Genomic DNA, 21,776 nt, shown 5'->3' with positions numbered 1-21,776 from the left:
AAATTCTTTTTGAATATAACCTCTAGCTTGTGACCCTGGACTAAAATCAATTTGGTGTGGAATCATTAAGAATCATTGGGGTCAAAATCCATTTCGGACGCAGAAGGAATATCCTTATCAGAAATATTATCACTATCCTGAACAATATTTGTTTTGGGGTTAATCTTAACCCTTTCAACAGGTTTATCACCTACTTTAGTAGAAATTGTGTGTAAAGATGCAGCACGATTTCTAGCTAGTCCATAGACTGGTTCAACAGGAGAAATGTGTTGAATATCAGGCAACAATCTACGACTAGTAAAGGAATGTCTGTTATAACTAGAATTAATAGTAGGCAACATTCTATTATTAGAAAATGACTGTCTACTATAAGTGGAACTATTATCGTCAAACTGAATGCAAATCCTACCATCCGGATTTTGAGTAATATGAGAATACTCAGTATTACTAACAGTATCAGTTATCTGACTGGGGGATATAACCGAATCCAAAGTCCATGTGGTTGGAAAATTAATTTCTTCCCACTTAATAGGTCTTCTCGTGATGACCTTCCTTTGGACTGTGGGGATGATCTTCCCCAACCTCTACCTCTTCCCCTACCCCAGGGGGGTTCCATCCTGTAAATATTCACGAGATAAGAAATCTGGCAGAGAATTATCAATTCCCTTTTTATATTGTATTTCAAAATCAAAAGGGGCTAATTGAGCTTGCCATCTTGCAAATATCATTTTTGAGGCATCATGTTTAAAATCTTTATTAAACATATATTTAACAGATTGTGCGTCAGTTTTTATCAAAAACTTTTGATTGTATAAGTCGTCCTGAAATTTTAAAACACATTTTACTATGGTTAACATTTCATGTGCCACAGTAGCGTATTTTTTCTGGGCTTCAGACCATTTACCAGAATAAAATCTAATCAGATATTCATGTTTATCATTGGGATTTATCTGTTTTAATATCCCTCCATAACCAATATTAGACGCATCAGTCTCTATAATTTTTTGCCATGTAGGATTAGCAAGGGTTAAGCAAGGTAAAGATTTAACACGTTGTTTAATATTTTTTACCAAAGTAGTGTGACTATCAGTCCAAGGGCTTTTATAATTCTTTTTTAACCTATCATATAAGGGGGCTAAATCACGTGACAGATCTTTATAAAAAGGTGAAATATAATTTAAACTTCCCAAAAATCTTTGTAACTGAGTTCTATCAGTAATAACATCGGGAAATTTTGAGGCAAAATCAATCGATCGTTGAATAGGAGTAATCTTCCCCTGACAAATATAATGTCCTAGGAATCTAATGTTAGTTTGAAATAAGCTCATTTTTTGTTTTGAGATTACCAAACCATTTTGTATAACAATTCTTTTGAAAATATCTAAATGTTTAATATGCATTTCAAGTGTTTTGGAAAATACCAAAATGTCATCGATATATACAATGACGAAGTCTAGATAAGGGTTGAAAATATCATTCATAATTTTTTGGAATTCTGAAGGGGCATTTTTTAAACCAAAAGGCATAACATTCCATTCATATTGCCCAAATGGAACATTAAAAGCAGTTCTATAAGTATGCTCTTTAAATATTTGAATCTGCCAATAACCAGATTTTAAATCAAATTTTGAAAATATATTGGCGTCATATAATCTAGACAATAAATCTCTTTTATTAGGAATAGGATACCTAACCCATTTCAAATATTTATTCAAGGGCTTATAATTAATGACTAATCTAGGAACACCACGTTCCTTTTCAGCTGCGTTATTAACATAAAAAGCTGTACAAGACCAAGGAGATTTTGAGGGTTTTATCAAACCCTTTGATAGCAGACTATCAATCTCTTTTTTGCAAAATTCCACCAATTCTGCATTCATCTGACAAGGTCGAGATTTAGTAGGAATATCATCCTCAGTGAAATTATCTTCATATGGAAGAGTAACAATATGCTTTTTTCGATTCCAAAAAGCACTAGGATGCTCAGCACAAATATCAATAGCAATCTGCTCGGAAATCAATTTGATTTTTTCCTGTACTTTAGTAGAATTCAGAGTATCAAATATATTCATACTAAACATTTCTAATTGTAAAGAACCAACATGTTTTTGCTTCATATCAATTAAAGCATTAATATCTCTAGTTACTGGATCTGTAACAAAAGTATAACTTATCTCTTTATCCTTATAAGTAGCAGTAAAACCTTTCGAGTCTATGCTAGTAAAAGGATAAACGGCGTTAATAAACGGTGTTCCAAGTATAATTGGAGGGTATAACTGGTTTTTTACCAAGAAAAAGAAGTGAGGAATACAGACTTTATTCTGACAAATACCCGTATTAGGAAGTTTATACTTTATATCTAAAGCATGTCCGGATGCAGATCTAACCATATGAGTAGTTTTTTGAAAATATTTCGTAGGTACTAAACCTTCTTGAATGCAGCTAACATCTGCTCCACTATCAATCATGGCAATGTTTGTAATTGAGAAACTATTATCAATGAGAATAGTACATTTGATGTACCATTTATGAGCAGTAATAATTTGCATCATTCCTAGAAACATATCATGTTTAGGATTAAAATTAATAGGTTTTTCTTCAATATCATTTTCAAAAATACCTTTGTTTTTATCATTAGATTTCTCAGCTGGAGAATTGATTTTCTCAATCTGAGTAATCCTATGATCACAAATCATTTGATTTTGTTTAAGAGATTTGATCTCTCGTTTTAAGTTTTCAACTTCAATTTTTAAATCATCGAAAGAAGAATCTCTTGCTGGAGATGCATTTTTGTTTAACAAACGGTTATTAACCTCTAGTAAGGAATAAGGCAGGGAATATTCAAATTCTTTTTCAAAAGGTTTTGCAAAACCAGAACTTGAATTAGAACTTGAACTAGCAGCCAAATTAATAATTTTTTCACGAAGTTTTTCATCATTAACTTCTTTTAAAAGTTCTATTACATTATCAGAAGTAATAGTTTTCATGTTTAGGTCTTGAAACTGTGATTGTAATTTATAAAATTCATCATCACAAGTACATGTATCACCTTTGCAAGTTGTACAAGTATTATCAATATTTTTATCACTATCAGATAAATCAAGCAAATCAATTTCAGCTTCGGATTCTGATTCAGAATAATAATCAGATTCCGATCCAGAAGTATATAACAAACTATAAACCTTATCACGTAGTTCATCTTCTAGTCCTAAGGTTTTCAGCTTTTGAAGCTTACAATTTGGAGCTATATGGCCAAATTTACCACACTTATAACACTTAATGTCAGCAAGATCTCGCTTAGACCTATTTTTGGTAAATCTAGTAGACTTGCGATGTGCTTTCTTGGCTTCTCGTTCTTCTTTGGATCTATATCTAGATCTCTTTTTCCTATAAGGACTGTCTTGGTTGGGGTATCTATGATACTTATGTTTCTTTTTCTTATGAGTAGAAGTTTCGGGTAAACCGAACTGGGCGCAAAAGTCCCCTAACTGGTTTCTTTCTTTAAGCTTATCCATCTTAAGTTGTCTGGACAATCTTAATTCATTGCACAGGTTTAATCCTTCCTGTGTGCAAATTCCATCTTTTGTATAGTATATAAGATGTATATATATAGCTTATCGAATATAGCTTTTATATATATATATATATATATATATATATATATATATATATATATATACACATACATCTTATATCGATATACTATATATACATCTTATATACTATATATACATCTTATATACCATATATATTCGAATATCTATACATCTTAGATATTTATTTTAACATTCTTTTGTCTCTAATATCTATTTATTTATTTATTTATTTTTTAAAAAATATTGGGCCCACTTAGCCCTTTTAGCCCGCGGCCCGGGACCGTTTAGCCCGGGACCAAACGGGCCCGGGCCGGTCCTTAGAAAAAGCCCGTTTAGGCCCGGGCCCGTTTGGCCCGTTTAATTTGGGACCGGGACCGTTTGGACCGGCCCACTTGGCCCGTTTAGGCCCGGGACCGGCCCACTTGCCAGCCCTAGTTCCGATGGTCCGATGATTATGAGTCAAGCTTTCAGAAGCTCAAGACAGCACTGACTACAGCGCCCGTGTTAGTGTTACCATCTGGTTCGGGAATATATACAGTGTATTGCGACGCGTCACGCGTTGGCTTGGGTTATGTATTGATGCAGGAAAGGCGAGTTATTGCATATGCTTCACGTCAACTGAAGCCCCACGAAAAGAATTATCCGATACATGATTTGGAGTTAGCTGCGATTGTTCACGCTCTTAAGATTTGGAGGCATTATCTTTATGGGGTGTCTTGTGAAGTTTACACTGATCATCGCAGTTTGCAGCATTTGTTCAAGCAGAGGGACCTAAATTTGAGACATCGCAGATGACTGGAGTTACTAAAAGATTATGATATTACTATCCTGTATCATCCGGGCAAAGCAAATGTGGTTGCAGATGCCTTGAGCAGAAAGGCGGAGAGTATGGGTAGTTTGGCTTTCATTTCAGCAGAGGAAAGGCCATTAGCCTCAAATATTCAATCCTTAGCTAACAAACTTGTGAGGTTGGATATTTCATAGCCCAGCCGAGTTCTTGCATATATGGTGGCCCAATCTTCACTATTTGAGCAGATCAAGGCTCGCCAGTATGATGACCCATACTTGATGGTTCTTCGTGAAATGGTACTACGAGGTGGTGCCAAGGAAGTTACTATTAGAGCAGATGGTGTTCTGCGACTCCAGGATCGTCTGTGCGTTCCTAATGTGGATGATGAACTGAGGAAAAAGATCTTGGAAGAGGCACGCAGTTCTAGATATTCTATTCATCCAGGTGCTACGAAGATGTATCGTGACTTGAGGCAATATTATTAGTGGCGACGGATGAAAAAGGACATAGTTGAGTATGTAACTCGGTGTCTAAATTTCCAGCAAGTTAAATATGAGCACCAGAGGCCAGATGGCCTACTTCAGCAGATGACTATACTAGAGTGGAAATGGGAACGAATTACTATGGATTTTGTAGTTGGGTTGCCGCGGACCTTGCGGAAGTTTGATGCAGTTTGGGTCATTGTTGACAGGTTGACTAAGTCGGCACATTTTGTTCTTGTTGTGACTACGTATACTTCAGAGAGGTTGGCCCAGATTTATATTCAGGAGATAGTTCGGTTGCACGGTGTGCCAATTTCCATCATATCAGATAGAGGCCCTCAGTTTACTTCACATTTCTGGAGAGCAGTACAGAGTGAGTTGGGGACCCGTGTAGAGCTCAGCACAGCCTTTCATCCGCACACCGATGGACACTCAGAGAAGACAATTCAGATTTTGGAGGATATGCTCAGGGCATGTGTGATCGACTTTGGAGGTCAGTGGAATCGTTTCCTGCCTTTGGCCGAGTTTGCTTATAATAACAGTTACCAATCCAGCATCGAGATGGCTCCATTTGAGGCTTTATATGGTCGGCGATGTCGTTCACCTATCGGATGGTTTGAGCCAGGTGAGGCTAAGTTATATGGTACTGATTTGGTAAGTGATGCCTTGGAAAAGGTAAAGTTGATTCAGGAGCGACTTCGTACAGCACAGTCCAGACAAAAGAGTTACGCGGATCAGAAAGCGCGTGATATATCATTTATGGTATGTGAAAAAGTTCTCTTGAAGGTATCGCCGATGAAGGGAATTATGAGATTCGGAAAGAAGGGCAAGTTGAGCCCAAGGTTTATAGGCCCATTTGAGGTATTGAAATGAGTTGGGGAGGTTGCTTATGAGCTTGCATTGCCTCCCAGCCTATCGGGAGTTCATCCGATTTTTTACATATTTATGCTCCGGAAGTATCATGCCGACCTATCACATGTGTTAGACTTCAGCACAGTTCAGCTAGATAATAGCTTGGGTTATGAAGAGGAGCCAATTGCCATTGTTGATAAACAGGTTCGCCAGTTGAGGTCCAAGAGGATTTCTGTAGTAAAAGTCCAGTGGAGGGGCCAACCAGTCGAGGAAGCGACTTGGGAGGCCGAAGAAGACATGCAGAGCAGATATCCACACTTATCCAGCACTCCAGGTATAATTCTAAACCCGTTCGAGGATGAACGTTTATTTAAGAGGTAGAGAATGTAATGAACCAACCGGTAATTTTAACTTTTAGAACCCTGTTCCCTAAAATAAAACTTTCCGTAGGTGCTTGTAATGATTTATGACTTACGGGGATGGCTGGTTCGGGATTTGGAAGTGTTTGGGGTGAAACCGGAACACTTGGTTCCTTAAGTTGGCCTTAAAGTGCTAAGTTTGACTTCGGTCAATATTTTGATAAAACGACCCCGAAATAGAATTTTGATGATTTCAACAGCTTCGTATGGTGATTTTGGACTTAGGAGCGTGTTCGAAATTTTATTTGGAAGTCCGTAGTTAAATTAGACTTGAAATGGCTAAAAACAAGAATTTAAGTTTAGAAGTTTGACCGATGAGTTGACTTTTTGATACCGGAGTCGGAATCCAGTTCCAAAAATTTTCATAGCTCCGTTATATAATTTATGACTTGTGTGTAAAATTTGAGATCAATCGGAGTTGATTTGATAGGTTCCGACATCGAATGTAGAAGTTGAAAACTCTTAGTTTCATTAAGCTTGAATTGGGGTATGATTCATGGTTTTAGCATTGTTTGATATAATTTAGAGGTCCGACTAAGTTCGTATGATATTTTAGGACTTGTTGGTATATTTGGTTGAGGTCCTGAGGGCTTTGGGTGAGTTTCGGATGGTTATCGGATCAAAAGTTGGACTTAAAAAGCTGCTGCAATTTTTCCTTCTGCTGTATATTCTGGGCTGTGATCGAGCCCCAGATCGAACCCAGATATCGAGCCCACGATCGAGGCCTGAGTCGAAGCCAGGGACGAGGCTTAGTATCGAAGCCTCGATCGAAGGCAAGGCTCAAGGGCCATGATCGAAGGCAAGGCTCGAGGGCCAGGGTCAAGACCCAAGATCGAACTTGATCGAAGCCATGACCATGTCCCTGAGATCGAGCTCCCTGAAATCGAGCTCCCTGAGATCGAGCTCCCTGAGATCGATCTCCCTGAGACCGAGCTCCTTGAGATCAAGCTCCCTGAGATCAAACTCCCGAGATTGAGCTCCCCTGATCGAACTCCTTGATCGAACTGGGCAGAGCTGTAAGTTATAAAAACAGAGGGCATTCGTCCCATTTGCCAATTTTGGCGAACTTGAGCTTGAGCAGAGGAGACTTTTGACAGATTTTTAAGGGAAAAACGTTGGGGTAAGTGATTCTAACTCGGATTTGGTCTACATATACAAGTATATCATTGTTTTCACAATATAATTAGTGTTTTGAGGTTGAGATTTGGAAAAGTTTAGAAATCTCATAGAAATAAAATTTTGAGATTTCGGTATCGATTCGGAGTCGGATTTGAGTGAAACTGGTATGGTTGGACTCGTAATTGAATGGGTTGTCGGATTTTATAACTTTCGCCGGATTTCAAGATGTGGGCCCCACAGACGAATTTTTAATTAATTTTGAGATTTTTATTTAAAATGTAGTATTTTCTTATAGAATTGATTCCTATAATTTTTAGTAATTGTATCGAATTATTTTGGATAGATTCGAGCCAGACAGAGTTGGATAATAGTGGAAAAGGCCTTTTAGTGGATTAATTGGAGCAAGACGAGGTAAGTCTCTTATTTAATCTTGTGAGGGAGAAATTACCCCATAGGGATTAAATTGAATAATTATTGATAATTGCGGGGGCTACGAACGCACGAGGTGACGAGAGTCCGTGCGTAGCTACTATTAATGCTAAAGTCCGGGTAGTTTAAGACTCAAAGCATGAATTACTTGTGTGAATTGTATTCTTTATTAATTGAAATAATTGATGTATATATTGTGAATTGTTATGAAAAGTAGAAAAATATGAAATTTTCATATGCTTAATTTTTGTTTAAATCAATTAATTGTTAAAAAAAAATTGTTCTCTTCCCAAATTCAACTTATAATAAATATACTCTCCTTCCGGAGGCACATAAGAAAATGTCTTCCTTTCTTGTGGAGCGGGCCGAGCGCCTCGGCAGGATAGATGCATCTATGGATCGCGTTGCACGTCCCTCGGCAGTGTACACGACACTCTGGATCGGGCCGTACGTCCTCGGCAGAAATCATGCTTAATAATAATAATAATTACACGATACTTTAATAATTTATTTCAGCTTGTGAAGCTTATTAATAAATTGGAAAATCTTTGAAATTTAATGAATTATTATTCTTGCTTGTTAAGGAATTAATTGTTACTCCTATAAAAGAGATTTAATTGATAAATTAGAAATTATTTGAATTGAAGGAATTTAATTAATATATTGAGAATTGTTACATTTGAAGGAATTTGATTATTTTCGCTAATTAAATAAATTATTATAAATTCTGTAATTTATGTTGATTTAAATATCCTAGTTTTATTTAAGTTAATATTGACCCATAGTGAGTGTCAAAGTCGGCCATCTCATCTCTACCACTTCGAGATTACGCTTGATACTTACTGGGTACACGTTGTTTACGTACTCATACTACATTTGCTGCACTTTTTGTGCAGGACCTGAGACAGGTACTAGTGAAGGACCTATCATTACATGCCCACGTCATCCCGAGGCATAGTGGTGAGCTGCCTTTCTAAGCCGTTCTGCAGCTACCAGTGTCTCTTCTTATATTTACATTCTGTCTATTTCATTTCAGACAATATTTGAAGTTTTGTATAATCTACTAGATGCTTATTCACTTGTGACACCAGGTCTTGGCACATACATTGATAGAGTTTGGGTTATATATTTTTTTTCTTGATTTTAAACTTTATCAAAGTATGCTAAATTTATTAGTTGGCTTGCCTAGCTGTAGTGTTGGGCACCATCACGACCTACAGGTGAAATTGGATCGTGACAGTCAATTTTTTTTATGGCAAAAAATATCGCGTCTTGGCTTGTAATTCCATTGGAAGTGGTTCTCCATGTGTGCATGAAGGGGTTGAGTACTTGAGTAGCTATCTTTAAGAATTTAATAGTTGGAAGTGGTTTTTCATGTGTGCAGGGAAGGGGTTGTATAGCTATGTTTAATAGTCACTAATGAAAGAACATAACTATTTAGAGAGACATCATTTGAATTAGAATTTTCAGTTTTTTTTAAATTATTATAAATATTAGTTTCTCTCTTTTTATTTATTTTTAATTAAATAAATATTTAATTTTTTTAGGACATTTTAGTAATTCAACTTTTAACTTTTGAGGTTCTCACTTTTATAATAACTGGTTTCTCGGCACGTGCGTTGCACGTGTATGCCGAATTATGTATATAAAAAAATATTTGAAAAAATAATTATAATGAAAGAAATAAAATATAAATTTGTGCGAATGATTAATATTGGGCCGTTGTATGGTAAATTTTAAGTCAGTATCAAGGTGATTGGATATTGTCTGAACATAAGAAGATGAACAATCAAATTTTAATTAGATATATGTATTTTTTGCTACTTATTTTAATTTTTGTGAGGTACAAACATGTAATAAATGTATTTCACATAATATTTTTTTATAGACTATATTCCTGCTATATATTTCTTTTCATCTGTTTCGGTTGATCCGTCGTGCACATCAACATTTATATCATTCTTAAAGTTGCAACATAAAGTTAGTCATGAGAGAAAATATATTACAGTAAATGTAATCCAACATTGGGGATTAAATCAACTTAGATAGTGTAGGTGGACAAACAAAAATAAAATATATAATGAACAATGTAAGATTAGGTTAAGGTCTTTCTATTACAATTTAACATTCTTGTTTAAAATAGAAAAACAATTTTAAAAAAGTTAAAAACTTTAATTTCTTGTGCTAGCAATAGCTATTATTATTTTAGTTAGTATATTGAAAGAATTCTAATATGCAAAAATTATAAATATTACCATTTGTGCAACCGAGTAATCCAAGCAACCTGTTAGAAGAGTGCAAAATAAATTTACATTAGATGCAAAACCAAATCTGGTGGGAAACAAATAATAATTTCAAATAAAAGTTTTTTTTCGAAATAAAACTTTGAAAAAGAATAATACACTTTAAACAAACAATATAATACGTGAATGTGGTGCAAGGGCTAAAAAGACGAAACATAAGCTCACCCACGTCTTCATAAAAATAAATGTATGAAACAAAACTGATTAGATTAGCAATTTAATATTTCACATAAAAACTTCTAAGGCTAATCAACGGAATAATAAATTTGAAATATCTTATTTAGTAATTAGTTGAAAATATCTTATTTTGAGATTATTTGACAGGGTCTGTTCTTTCTTTTCTTGTAATGTTAGAAGTATTAATTCAGTATCTCCATTAAACTACATAAAATAATAATAATAATTCTCTTTTCAAGTTAACAATGTTATTATTTGCTAAATGTGAGTAATCTAGTTTCGGATAGCATGATGATCAAAAAGCTACAATGTGAATCACAATATTATGAATAAGAGATTTAATCATATATGCAATAGAAATACATGTTGTCATGCTTTTTAATATGTTGTAATTGTTTTTTGTATTAATGAACAACATACATGAAGAACTATAATTAAAAAAAAAACTTCAATTACATATTGTTGTACAATCGTTAAATTTTTTTCTGCCAACGATTTATTTTCCGACAACGAACTAATATTTTCTTTTACATTTTTTGATTGTCAAATATTATAATTATCATAATAACAAAGAATCTAAAATAAAAGAAAATCAATATTTAAAGTAGCATAATCATTAATTGAATTAAACAAAGAAACGCATAGATTGAAAAATTATATTACAACTCACAATGTATTGTAATGGAAGTTTGTTTGACAAAAGAAGAGACGAGCAGCCGCCTGTGAAAATTTAACAATCAAGAAGACAAGAGAAGAAAAAAATGTGAGAAATTTAAACAAATATTTGAAGTGGGTATGAAAATAATATAGTGTTAAAATAAGAGCAAGGGTTGTTAATTAATGTATTTTGATATCAGCGGAAAGACGTTGAAGTATATCTTAAAAGTTGTTTGTAAGGCATCGGAAAATTAATAACCTTTTATTAGAAATGCTCTTTAATATTGCTACTTTTCAAATAAGAACAAAAAGACTATTCGGGATAGTATAACTAATATGCTTGGGATAGAGGAGTGTCTTTTGCTGACATCTAATTAAATGGTATTATAATCCCTAGTAATCCAAATGTGAGGTCTAAAACCGACCGAACACTAATATTAGTTACTAATCTGAAGGGTTGTATCCTTTCAAATAAATTTGTTATTTTTATTTAATTTCTTTTAAGTAAAATATTTAAACTATTTAGAAGGACATTTTAGTAATTTAACTTTGACTTTTGGAGTTCTCACTTTTATAATGATATAGATATAGATTTTTAATTAAATAAATATTTAAATTGTTTCGAAGGACATTTTAGTAATTCAACTTTTAACTTTTGAGGTTCTCACTTTTATAATAATATAGATTTATTTATCATTTTGGGATCAAATTAGTTCGTTGGTATATAAACCACGCAACAAATTCAACTATACCATTTTACGAGTAAACAGTTTGACGCCTACCATGGGACTTAGACAGTTGCGTAATTGACTCGACATTCAGATGTGGAAAAAAAAATACTCGATTTAGTATTCAGCACGGAGAAAATGAGACATGTACCTGTATATGGTAAAATTGGTTTATATTAAATGCTCGAATGATTACATGACACGTGAAATCGGAGGTGGACGGAAGATGAAGTGAGTAGGAATCAAGACCGAGGACAACAACTTCGGTTGGTATTGGGTAGATTCCGAAGGGAACGCAGTCAACAGAGGCAAACAAATGTTTGTCATCGGATGACATTTAATGAAGAATATTCCTCAATATTAAGTATGCAGCCGTTATAGAGAATTTTGGCATTCATAGCATGCTGTTACAAATTCATCAATGGCCCCCATGATGGTAGGCCAGTAACTCACACTTTTAGCTATATTTTACACTCTAATTACTACACTTTGAATGTATTTGAGCCTAGTTATCAGTACTTTATACTTATTGCGTGTGTTATGTTATGTAGGATGTGATTATGAGTGAAGAAGCAAGTTTGGAGCTAAAATGGATGATTTGGAGTTTTGAAGTTTGAGTAGAAGCCCAAGATATTAAGTCGGGATCACGTTCGGGGCTCGAGGACCAAGTCTAGATGTCAAAAAGTGAGAAAAAAAGATTGCTCTAAGAAAAATACACTACCGCGTCGCGGGGCGCTAGTGAAATGTAGAGTGAAAAAAATCAATTCTCTAAAACTTCCCACTAATGCGGCGCATGGTGCGCCGCCCGGTGCACCGCGATAGTGTACCCAACTTTTTTCACTTCGGCTTGGAAAGGATAGTTTCGTCTAGGCCCGTTCCTACATGATATAAATACAGCAAAAACATGAAATTTAGGGGACTTTTGACCTTGGAAGCTTTGGGAGAGCATTGGAGGCTACAAGATACAGGATTTCATTATCTTTCCATCAATTCAATACAGGAGTTTGGATTGTAACGTTAGATTGATGTCTTCTCACTCTTTAATTGTATTTGTGATGACTTCCTCCATAATTATGGAGTATTTTACCTAAGGGTTTGACATGAGTTGGTGACTTGGTTGTTGTTCATGGATTTGACTACTGTTTAATTTCTTGAATTTATTAGACGAACTTTAATATAGTTGTAATTTTATTCTTTATAGTGTTTAATCGAAAGAGGAGCATCTTATTGAATATCATTGCAGTGTATGCCTAAGTTTATTTTGGTGATTCTTTGAAGTAATCGAGAGCTTCTTGAGTTACCATTTAAATTAAGATTGAGAAATATTCGCAAGAAGTTTCTCTTAGATCAGTCTTACTAATAGATTCTTGTAAGTTTCACCACACCTCACATTAGTTTATTTAAAAAATTTAGATTTAATCAAAAGAGGAGAACGAATCAGAAGTATACGCTAATCACCTATTAAATTCGTGAGAATCGATAGAATCTCAAGAGTGAAATATAACAGTATCATATCCAGAATAACAATCTTACACCTATCATGTCAAAACCCTTCTTTCTCACATTGATAAGAAACCAACTCTGCTGCTAATCTCTAGCTCTTTGCAGTCAATTGTCAGTTGCTTTAATTTCATAGTTAATTTTAGTTATTAATCATCCCAACCAACGTGCGTAATCATCCTGAATAATGTTAAGCTAGAAATTACTTGAACATTGTTTAAATCCAATCCCTGTAGAGACGATAACTATAACTATATTATCTTTGGCTAGCGAGCATTAATTTTGTGTTGTGTTTGCGCTCGTCACTCCATTATCGTCATTTAAGAGGGGCTTGATCCTAGGATCTTGTTCCTTAGGTATATCTATAAAAAGGGACTTGAACAATCATTGTAACATACGAAAAACTCTAACAAATTTATGCTACACATTATTCTCAAGCTAAATAATACTTTATTTTCTGTCTAACATTGTTCTTATTGCTGCCTTCGGAAGCCTTGCTCACGGAACCAGACTATCTACTATTTATCTTGATTTTAACGCTCAGTCTTATATTTTTATTTAATTTATTTATCATTTTGGGATCAAATTAATTCGCTTGTCTATAAACCATGCAACAAATTCAACTGTACCATTTTACTTGTAAACATTACCGCGTTCACTAGATATACACAAAGAGAATGATTGCTCAACATGCAATGTGCACATTAATAACTCTATTACCAAGCTTGAAGGAGAGTGCTTGACTTGACACATGGAGGAGATGAGTTCTAATGCTAAAAGTACAGATGAAGTCATGGAGAGTTATCGAGCTCGACTGAGGGTGGTTCAGCAAAAAAATTCAATATATATATATTTTTTTTTAAAATTCAATATATAAGGTAGCAAAGTCATGAATCTTTAGTCGGACTTCTAATCCGACCATCGTATTAATGAAAACAAGAGCCTCAAGGCTCAAGCCCAATCAAGATTTGTCCGCCAAAAACTTTCATTCGGCGAGCGATCTAATAAATTAGGGAAAATGGCCAAATATATTCATGTACTATCAGAAAAGATTTAAATGTATCACTCGTTATATTTTGAGTCTAAATATATTCCTATCATTATACAATTGGTTTAAATATACTCTGTTTCCGTTAAATTTGTCTAAAGTGGACATTCAATCATATGTGGCACTGACATTTGATGAAGTGGATGTCACATGGCTTGCCACCTCATTACCCTAACCCATTTTACCCCTCCCTTATATATTTTTTTCACCACTAAAATTTCCTTCCCCTCTACCACTATTCCCACCATTACCGCTATCAAGAAAAATATTATATTTCAAATTTTAGTCTTTTATATATGGATTAGGGGCGTTGAGGTGGCATGCCATGTGGCATCCACCTCATCAAATATCAGTGCCACGTAAGATTGGATGTCCACCTTGGACAAACTTAACAGAAGAGGGTATAATTAAACCAATAGTATTACGATATGTGTATATTTAAACCCAAAATATAACGAAAGGTAAATTTAAACCTTTTCTCATAGGGGTATATTTGGCCCTTTGCCGTTGAAAGTATTAGGTTGACATACTACATCTTGCCCGATGAGTCATTGCAAACTTTACACTTAGAAGTCATAAGTAACTAATCTTTCGAGGAATAATAATCATCATCATATTATCCTTAAAAATATTTGATGTGTCACAACTCACAAATGATGCCATATTATAATAGGATGAATCTCTCAAGTTGTTGTCTTTCCATAGCTACCAAATGCACCTGAGTTTTTCAGGTCCATGCCTCATGATATCCTCAGTCATGACTAAAGAGTTATTAGTTGCCTTGCCAATTTACACTATCCACTAGGAAGGATAGTGTCTATTGAACCTATGCACCAAACAATAGCTAATTATGATTGAATTGAAAATAAGAATCAGGAAGTGAAGAACCTAAGTTGCGCGGATCTTCAATTGTGGTGCCGCACATTGTAACTGTGTCCTCGAATCTTAAAATTTACAACATGAAGGATCTGACCTCTAGATCTGTATCCGTATTGGATATTCACATCCGAGCCCGAGCGACTTAGTGAAGAACTAATGAGTGAAGTTACATAAATAAATTAGTATGTGTCAAAAATTAATTAATCAATGCTAGCATCACTTATTACATGGCGTATTTACACCATCTCGTTTTTTATAATAGACTAGTAATTTACTCGTGCAAACAAACACACACGATTCAACTCATATTCATCAAAAACAATTTTAAACACGTGGTTTGTACACAAGAAAAGACAAATACAGATCCTTCTGCAAAATGAGCAAATTCCAGAGCAAGCCGTTTAACCTGGTGTTTGCTTTAGAAAACATGCCAATTGAAGAAATGGAATAGAATGAAAAAGACGAAAAGAAGTTTTTAAATCGTGCTTCAAGTAGAACCTGGATGTGATATAATTCTCAATGGCTAATTTATACAAAAAATTACCTTATGTCAAAAAGAAAAGTCCCAGATAGATCAACTTTATTAGCTTTTTTTTTCTTCATAATATTTCGATCTTACGTCTCAATGGACATAAATTGGAGGCAACACTCAAAAGCGAATCATCTCGAATAAGTAAAATTACGTGGTAAATGTGTTTCTCAAACTGTGCTATGAATTCCTTAGGATCATCTATAAATCTAATTACCGAAGAGGAAGTGCAGCAAATTGTTCTGATTCTTGTCTCCTCAATGAATGACATGCTAGTTGGTATCATTCACATCTACTTAGCATTTAGGCAATTGTTTTGTGCAGCAAGGCATAAAGGTGCCTAAATTTTTTAAAGCGTTGTAGATAGAAGAACCCTTTTTAAGAGTTTCTACATTCAGACGAATAAGAGACAGCTGAGATGGCTTAGTCAAATGCTCGTGAGGGTACAGAATCGAGCTCTATACATTAAACTTAGGCCTCTTTCTCCATCTCTACCTGAGAAAGTGCCAAATCTTCCTAGTTTTCCTAAATGACATACTAAAACAAGGCTACAAGTACAGATAATAACATCAAGGCCTCATTGCAGACAGTATTGAAGCAGAGTATCAAACTGGCCACTATCATCTGTTAAGAGTTCTCCGCATGCACAATGAGGAGGTTTAAATATAGTAGAGTTGTCTGAATGCATGTTGAGGAAGCCAGTCTATGCACCAGGAAGTGACTTCCAGTCGCACGTCTTCTTGAAAACTTTACTGCCTCTTTTCCGCATGCAAGTTCCCACAAGACCAGCTGAAAGAAGAGTTTTTGTGTCTGGTCTCCACTGCAAATCTTTTAGTGCGGAGAACAAGGTAGAGAGTGATGGACTGATTTCACTATCCATTATATTGCCACATGAAATCACCTTGAGGCTCTGGATTTCCTTCCACGAAAGGAGGGCAGACTCAAGGCCTTCAGTTGTAAGTAGTGAACAGCTTTCCAGGCAAAGAGACTTCACTCTCCTGTCAAAATAACGCCAAAATGAAGCTGTAATACCCAAATTTCTTAGCATAACATTATTTAGTTGGTTACACCCCCCTTTGATAAGGTTTATTTCATTCCATTCGTTCAATAGAATGCAAAATAAAATGATGCTAAATTGCCAGTCGCATCTGAGCAAGTTCAGTATATAAACATAAAAAAGTGGATCCTTTGTAATCCAAGATAGCATACTGTCAAATGAAAACTCAAGGATCACCAATGCATTGAGACAAAACTAGCATGTCATCAGTGTGCTATGTGCTTTCTCTAGAGCAAGATCGAAGGGCATGCTATGACCAAAACGAAATGCACTTAAACTTGCAAACACTATCCCTTTGTTTTATTGACTGTTATACAAGATGGGTACAGTGGAAGCTACACTAGAAGTTCAATTTTTTATATTACAGGACTGCATTTCTAAGTCAAAAAGCCTAAAGACAACAAGTTCATGTATGTTAAATACATAACAAAATGTTAATGTAGCACGAAAATTTCCAGCAACAGCGAGCAAAGTAAGCAAGAACAGGATAAGATAACCAATACCTTAGAACTCTAGCAAGGCTGAACATTTCATTATCCAGTCCCCAACAGTGCTGGAAAATAACCTCTCTAACGTCTTGACAGAGTAGAAACAATGTTCTCAAACTCTCCTTATTTCTCAATTGGCATTTCTCCAAATGTAATCTTTCAAGCGTCAGGCAAGATCCCACATCTTCATCAAACCATCCACATTGATCGATACTCTTACAAGACAGAAACCTCAAAGTCTTCAAACTTTCACAATAGGAAAGAGCAAACAACCAACCACCTTCCATCCTATGATCATGAAGAATCAACTCTTCGAGCATTTGACAACATTGCGCTATGGCCTTAATCCCTTCATAGCTCCCTTCACAACCACTCAACTCCAGCTTTACCAATCTCTTACACCCCTGAGCTAAAATAGTCAGTCCAATATCAGTAACCGAAGATTTATAAAACCCATCGACATTTCCAATCAATCTCAATATCTGCAAGTTCTGGCACGCTGCAATCCCGCGAAGAACATGATCATTGCATCTATGCAACTCTAATACTTGCAAAGTTGGACATTCCTCAGCTACACTCAACAATCCCAATTCACTAGCATTTACCACCAATAATCTACGCAAATTCGGACACCCACTAGCTAAAATTCTCAATCCCCTATCAATCTCATCAGAAGGCAACACAAATCTTTCCTTAAAAAACCAATCTTTAGGGTCACTATTAGAATCCACGTGAGAGCAAAGCAATTCGTGAGAGCAAAAAATACCTGAATTTCCGGGTGAAATCAACGACCCATTAACCAAATCAACATGAATAAGATTCGGAAACCGAATAAAAACCCGACCCGAAACAAGAAAATCCCAATCAAGAAGCTTAATGGACCGCACAAGACGACCTTGGAGGTAGAGCCAGCGTTTAGATACAAGGGAATTGGAATTCCTTTGGGAATTAGGAAGCTTAGAGAGAATGTAAAGAAGCGTTTCATCAGAAAGAAGGGAAGTTGGATCGGAGACAAGCGACGGAAGGGTGAAATCTAGGGATTTGCGAAGTTGATGTGGTGAAGGGGATGAAGATGAACGGGATTGAAGGTGCATAGTGAAAAGGACATGATTAAGAGCTTTTTTGTTCTTCAACCATAGATCAGTCCAGCTTGGAGATGGTGGCCCTTTTAATGGTGACCTGAAATTTGGTTTCTCAGGTGAATACGACATTGTTTTAGCTCTGTTTCTTTCACTCAAGTCTTACATTTTTTTTCTTGCACATTTTGTTGTCAGCTAAGTTGTATTTGTGAAATTACTCGTTTCTGCTACTCCCCTAAGATCTGTAATACTACTACTACTTCATCTTCCTATTCTCTTTGTTTTTCTGTTCACGTTTTCCTGAGAAGTTGTTAAGCGAAAAGCTTCGATATTTGAGTCTAACGGACTTCTAAGATGTGGGGTCGGGTCGAGGTATCCAAGAATTTGAATTTGGGGCAAATGGGGCCCACTACATGAATTTTGGGCATTTTTCCCGTTTGAGAATGGGCCACTTTTGCAAATACAAGTTTGGTCGTATTGTCTTTGCCAACGTGCTAAAGTCCAAGATAAGGCACCTTTCACTTCTGCAGAATTTTCAAAGAACAATTGTTTAAATTCTTGGGAAAGAATTGATGTGATCATAAGTGAGCTGGACTGAGGGATAGCTTGTGAAAGTGTACCGAAGCCTGCGAGAGTTGTACTGAATTGAGAAGAGGCAGTTGTTGAGTTAGCTAATAAGTTTATAGTATAATTTAGGCAGAATAGCCTAAGTCGTAAATCATTTCTTAAAATTATAGATACCTTTTCACCCGTCTAACACCAAAATAATATTTTCCATAAAACCTAATTGCAAAGGAAATCAGGCTGGAGAGCTGCCGTTTGATTCTTCTTTACACTCTCGTCACATGTTAGAAAATAAGATAACATAAAGCAAGAAGAAAAACTTTTAAGCGTGGAAGCAAATTTTCTTAAAGAGATATTACCAGTATATATTATTGTAGACAAATACAAACAAACTTCTTCACGGTATGACAAAGTCACTATATACTGCAAATTGCATTAGCACTTATTAACGAAATCCAGATTTATAGAGTTGAAAGAAAGTATTCAGAATATAGGGTGTGTTTGGTACGATGGAAAATATTTTCCATTTTTTCCATGTTTGATTGGCTTAAATGTTTTGAAAAATATTTTTCTCATGAATTCATTTTTTTACAATTGGAGGAAAATATTTTTCCTATCAAGGGAAAGGAAAATATTTTCCAAAATTCTTTTTCAACCTTCCCCGTCCTATTCTCATCCCCTCCAACCTCCACCAACCCACCCCCACACTCCCACCCTCGCCCCACCCCCTCACCCACCCAAAAATGGAAAGAGTACGGGGAACAGCAGCTCATATATAATAGGATATCCACAACAATGTATTGAAAAGTATTAAATTTTTTAATAGTTAAGTACTTACAATTTTAGAAAGGTTTCCATTGATTAATTTAATTAACTGATAGATATTATACTAAGAGCACGTTAATTTATATGCTGCTTTGATACATACATCGAGTTCGACTATGTAATTTTTGTACAATTTTTAATTTAGAATAAGTTATAAATTCGAATTCTAAAGATATTGTTATTATTGGTGGTTGATGATGTAAATATATAAAAGGAATGAACTTATATATTTATTTTTAGAAAGAGGGCATTTATTAATCCTCCATTTTATTTTAGATGGCATCATTTTTTTTACTAATCGATCCCATTAACAAATTCTACCTTTCTAAATTTGAAATTTATTTAAGATAAATTTTATATTTTATCATCACTGACAATGTTTTAAAATATAATGACATGTCTAAAGCTACAAGTTCAAATAAAAAGAGTAATATATAAAAAATTACCTCATTTCAACACTGGATATGATGCCTTTTTTCAAATTATACAAGCTATGCATATTTCACATTTTTTACAGATTCTATGTAATTTTTGTCCACTTTCTACAACTCTTTGTAGAATGCCATAAATTTTCTGCGTCCATTTTATAAATTGTATATAACCTTTCTTGGTTAACTTTCTAGTTTGTGTAATTCTTATTTTTCTTTTGTAAAATTTATTACTGTAATACCTTATGTTGTAAGTTTAGAATAACTTACATGTCCTAAGAATAACACACACATATACAACAACAACATATTCAATATAATCTCACATAGTGAGGTCTGAGAAGGATAGTGTGTACGGAGACCTTACCCCTATCTTGTGGAGATAGAGAGATTGTTTCTACATACATACATACATATATACATACATATATGTGTGTGTGTGTATTATACTTTCTTTTTTAACCAAAAAAAAAGTATTTTCTTTTTAGTTATGGATCACAATTTTCAACGTTGTTTTTGCAAAAAAAAGTAAAATAACACATAAGTTCCTTCGGGTTTGTGTGAATTTTTAGAAGAATAATTAAATTCTTGAAGAAAATAGAGTCCTAAAAATATTGGGTATTTGGGGAGGAGGGGGGAGCAAGGAAACATGGGGGACTTGGGGAAGGGGGTGAGGAGAGTAGCATAGAAAAATATTTTCCTAAAAAAATGTCATGACCCAATTTCTTCTAAAGGCCGTGATGGCGCCCAACGTCGCCGCTAGGCAAGCCGATAGTGAATTAGCCATGTATCTATTTTGTTTAAAAATTTCAAAGTAATTGATTTGTATTTATTAAATAAATAGGAAGTGAAAATTTTAATAAAATAAGCGTAAGATCATAAAGGAATAAGTACAGTGATATAAATACCCAAAAATCATCAAATGTCTACTAGCAGGTTTCCAAGACCCGGTGTCACAAGTGTATGACCAACTAGTAGAATATACAAAACACTAAGCTACTGTCTGAAATAGAGTAGACAGAAAGTAAATACAAAAAAGAGACTCTGGGTGCTACAGAACGGACTCAGAAATCAGCTCACCACTAAGCTTCGGGGTAACGGGGGTGAGCGCCTGAATGGACACCACATGCACCTGCCTCAGATCCTGCACGATAAGTGCAGAAGTGTAGCGTGAGTACATAAACAACATGTACCCAGTAAGTATCCAGTCTAACCTCGAAGAAGTAGTGACGAAGGGTCGACATCGACACTTACTACGGGCCAATAATAAAATATAGAAATGCTAAATAGGCATGGAATATGTGAATAATAAAAATAACTCAATAGCAAGCAGTGAATAAATGATTCTTTAACTGATATTAATTCCAAAATCTCCATCTAACACATACTAGTTCCAAATCAATTTCGGTCATTAAATAAATTATAACCTCTCAAGCCATAACATAATATCAAGTGTAATCGGGCTCCGAGTATTATCATGCACGATTTATGCCGAGGTTGTACTGCCCGATCCAAAATAATGTGTGCACTGCCGAGGGTCAAATGACACGAACCATAGATGCATCTATTATACTGTCGAGGCGAACGACTCGCTCCCATGAGAGTAGAGAAGTTTACCTCGCTCGCGGAAGTACTTGCGACGCGAGAGGACATGGATTTCTTAGAGTTATTATGTATTCCTCAATTCTTTCCAAAAATAAGAAATCTAAATTGGAAGTTTGCAACTTTAAAATCTCTAGTCTCAACTCTATTTAAGGTAATTAATATGCCTAACAAACATGACGGTACAATTAAAGCATGATGTTAATTTAAGACTACCCGGACATC

At 35.1% G+C, this 21,776-nt stretch overlaps 1 protein-coding gene across 1 annotated transcript; it reads right to left on the bottom strand.

The window, feature by feature from the left end:
• Positions 1 to 15,819: 15,819 nt before the first annotated feature.
• Positions 15,820 to 18,448, bottom strand: LOC104105142 (F-box protein At5g07670-like). The gene is made up of 2 exons (XM_009613389.4): positions 17,069 to 18,448; positions 15,820 to 16,506 (listed from the first exon to the last, which is right to left on the bottom strand). The coding sequence occupies exons 1-2, from the start codon at positions 18,262 to 18,264 to the stop codon at positions 16,212 to 16,214; spliced, it is 1,491 nt and encodes a 496-aa protein (XP_009611684.1). The 5' UTR covers positions 18,265 to 18,448; the 3' UTR covers positions 15,820 to 16,211.
• Between the last annotated feature and the right edge of the window lie 3,328 nt (positions 18,449 to 21,776).

The sequence above is a fragment of the Nicotiana tomentosiformis genome, chromosome 3 (genome assembly GCF_000390325.3).
Source record: "Nicotiana tomentosiformis chromosome 3, ASM39032v3, whole genome shotgun sequence".
Taxonomy (NCBI): domain Eukaryota; kingdom Viridiplantae; phylum Streptophyta; class Magnoliopsida; order Solanales; family Solanaceae; genus Nicotiana; species Nicotiana tomentosiformis.
The sequence above is the reverse complement of the archived record's forward strand: the minus strand, read 5'-3'. Positions and strand labels throughout refer to the sequence as shown.

Coding starts and splice junctions, on each gene's coding strand:
- LOC104105142 (XM_009613389.4), bottom strand. CDS start 18,264: ATGTCGTATTCACCTGAGAAACCAAATTTCAGGTCACCATTAAAAGGG. Junction 16,507..17,068: donor AGCCTTGCTAGAGTTCTAAG/GTATTGGTTATC, acceptor TTATTTTGACAG/GAGAGTGAAGTCTCTTTGCC.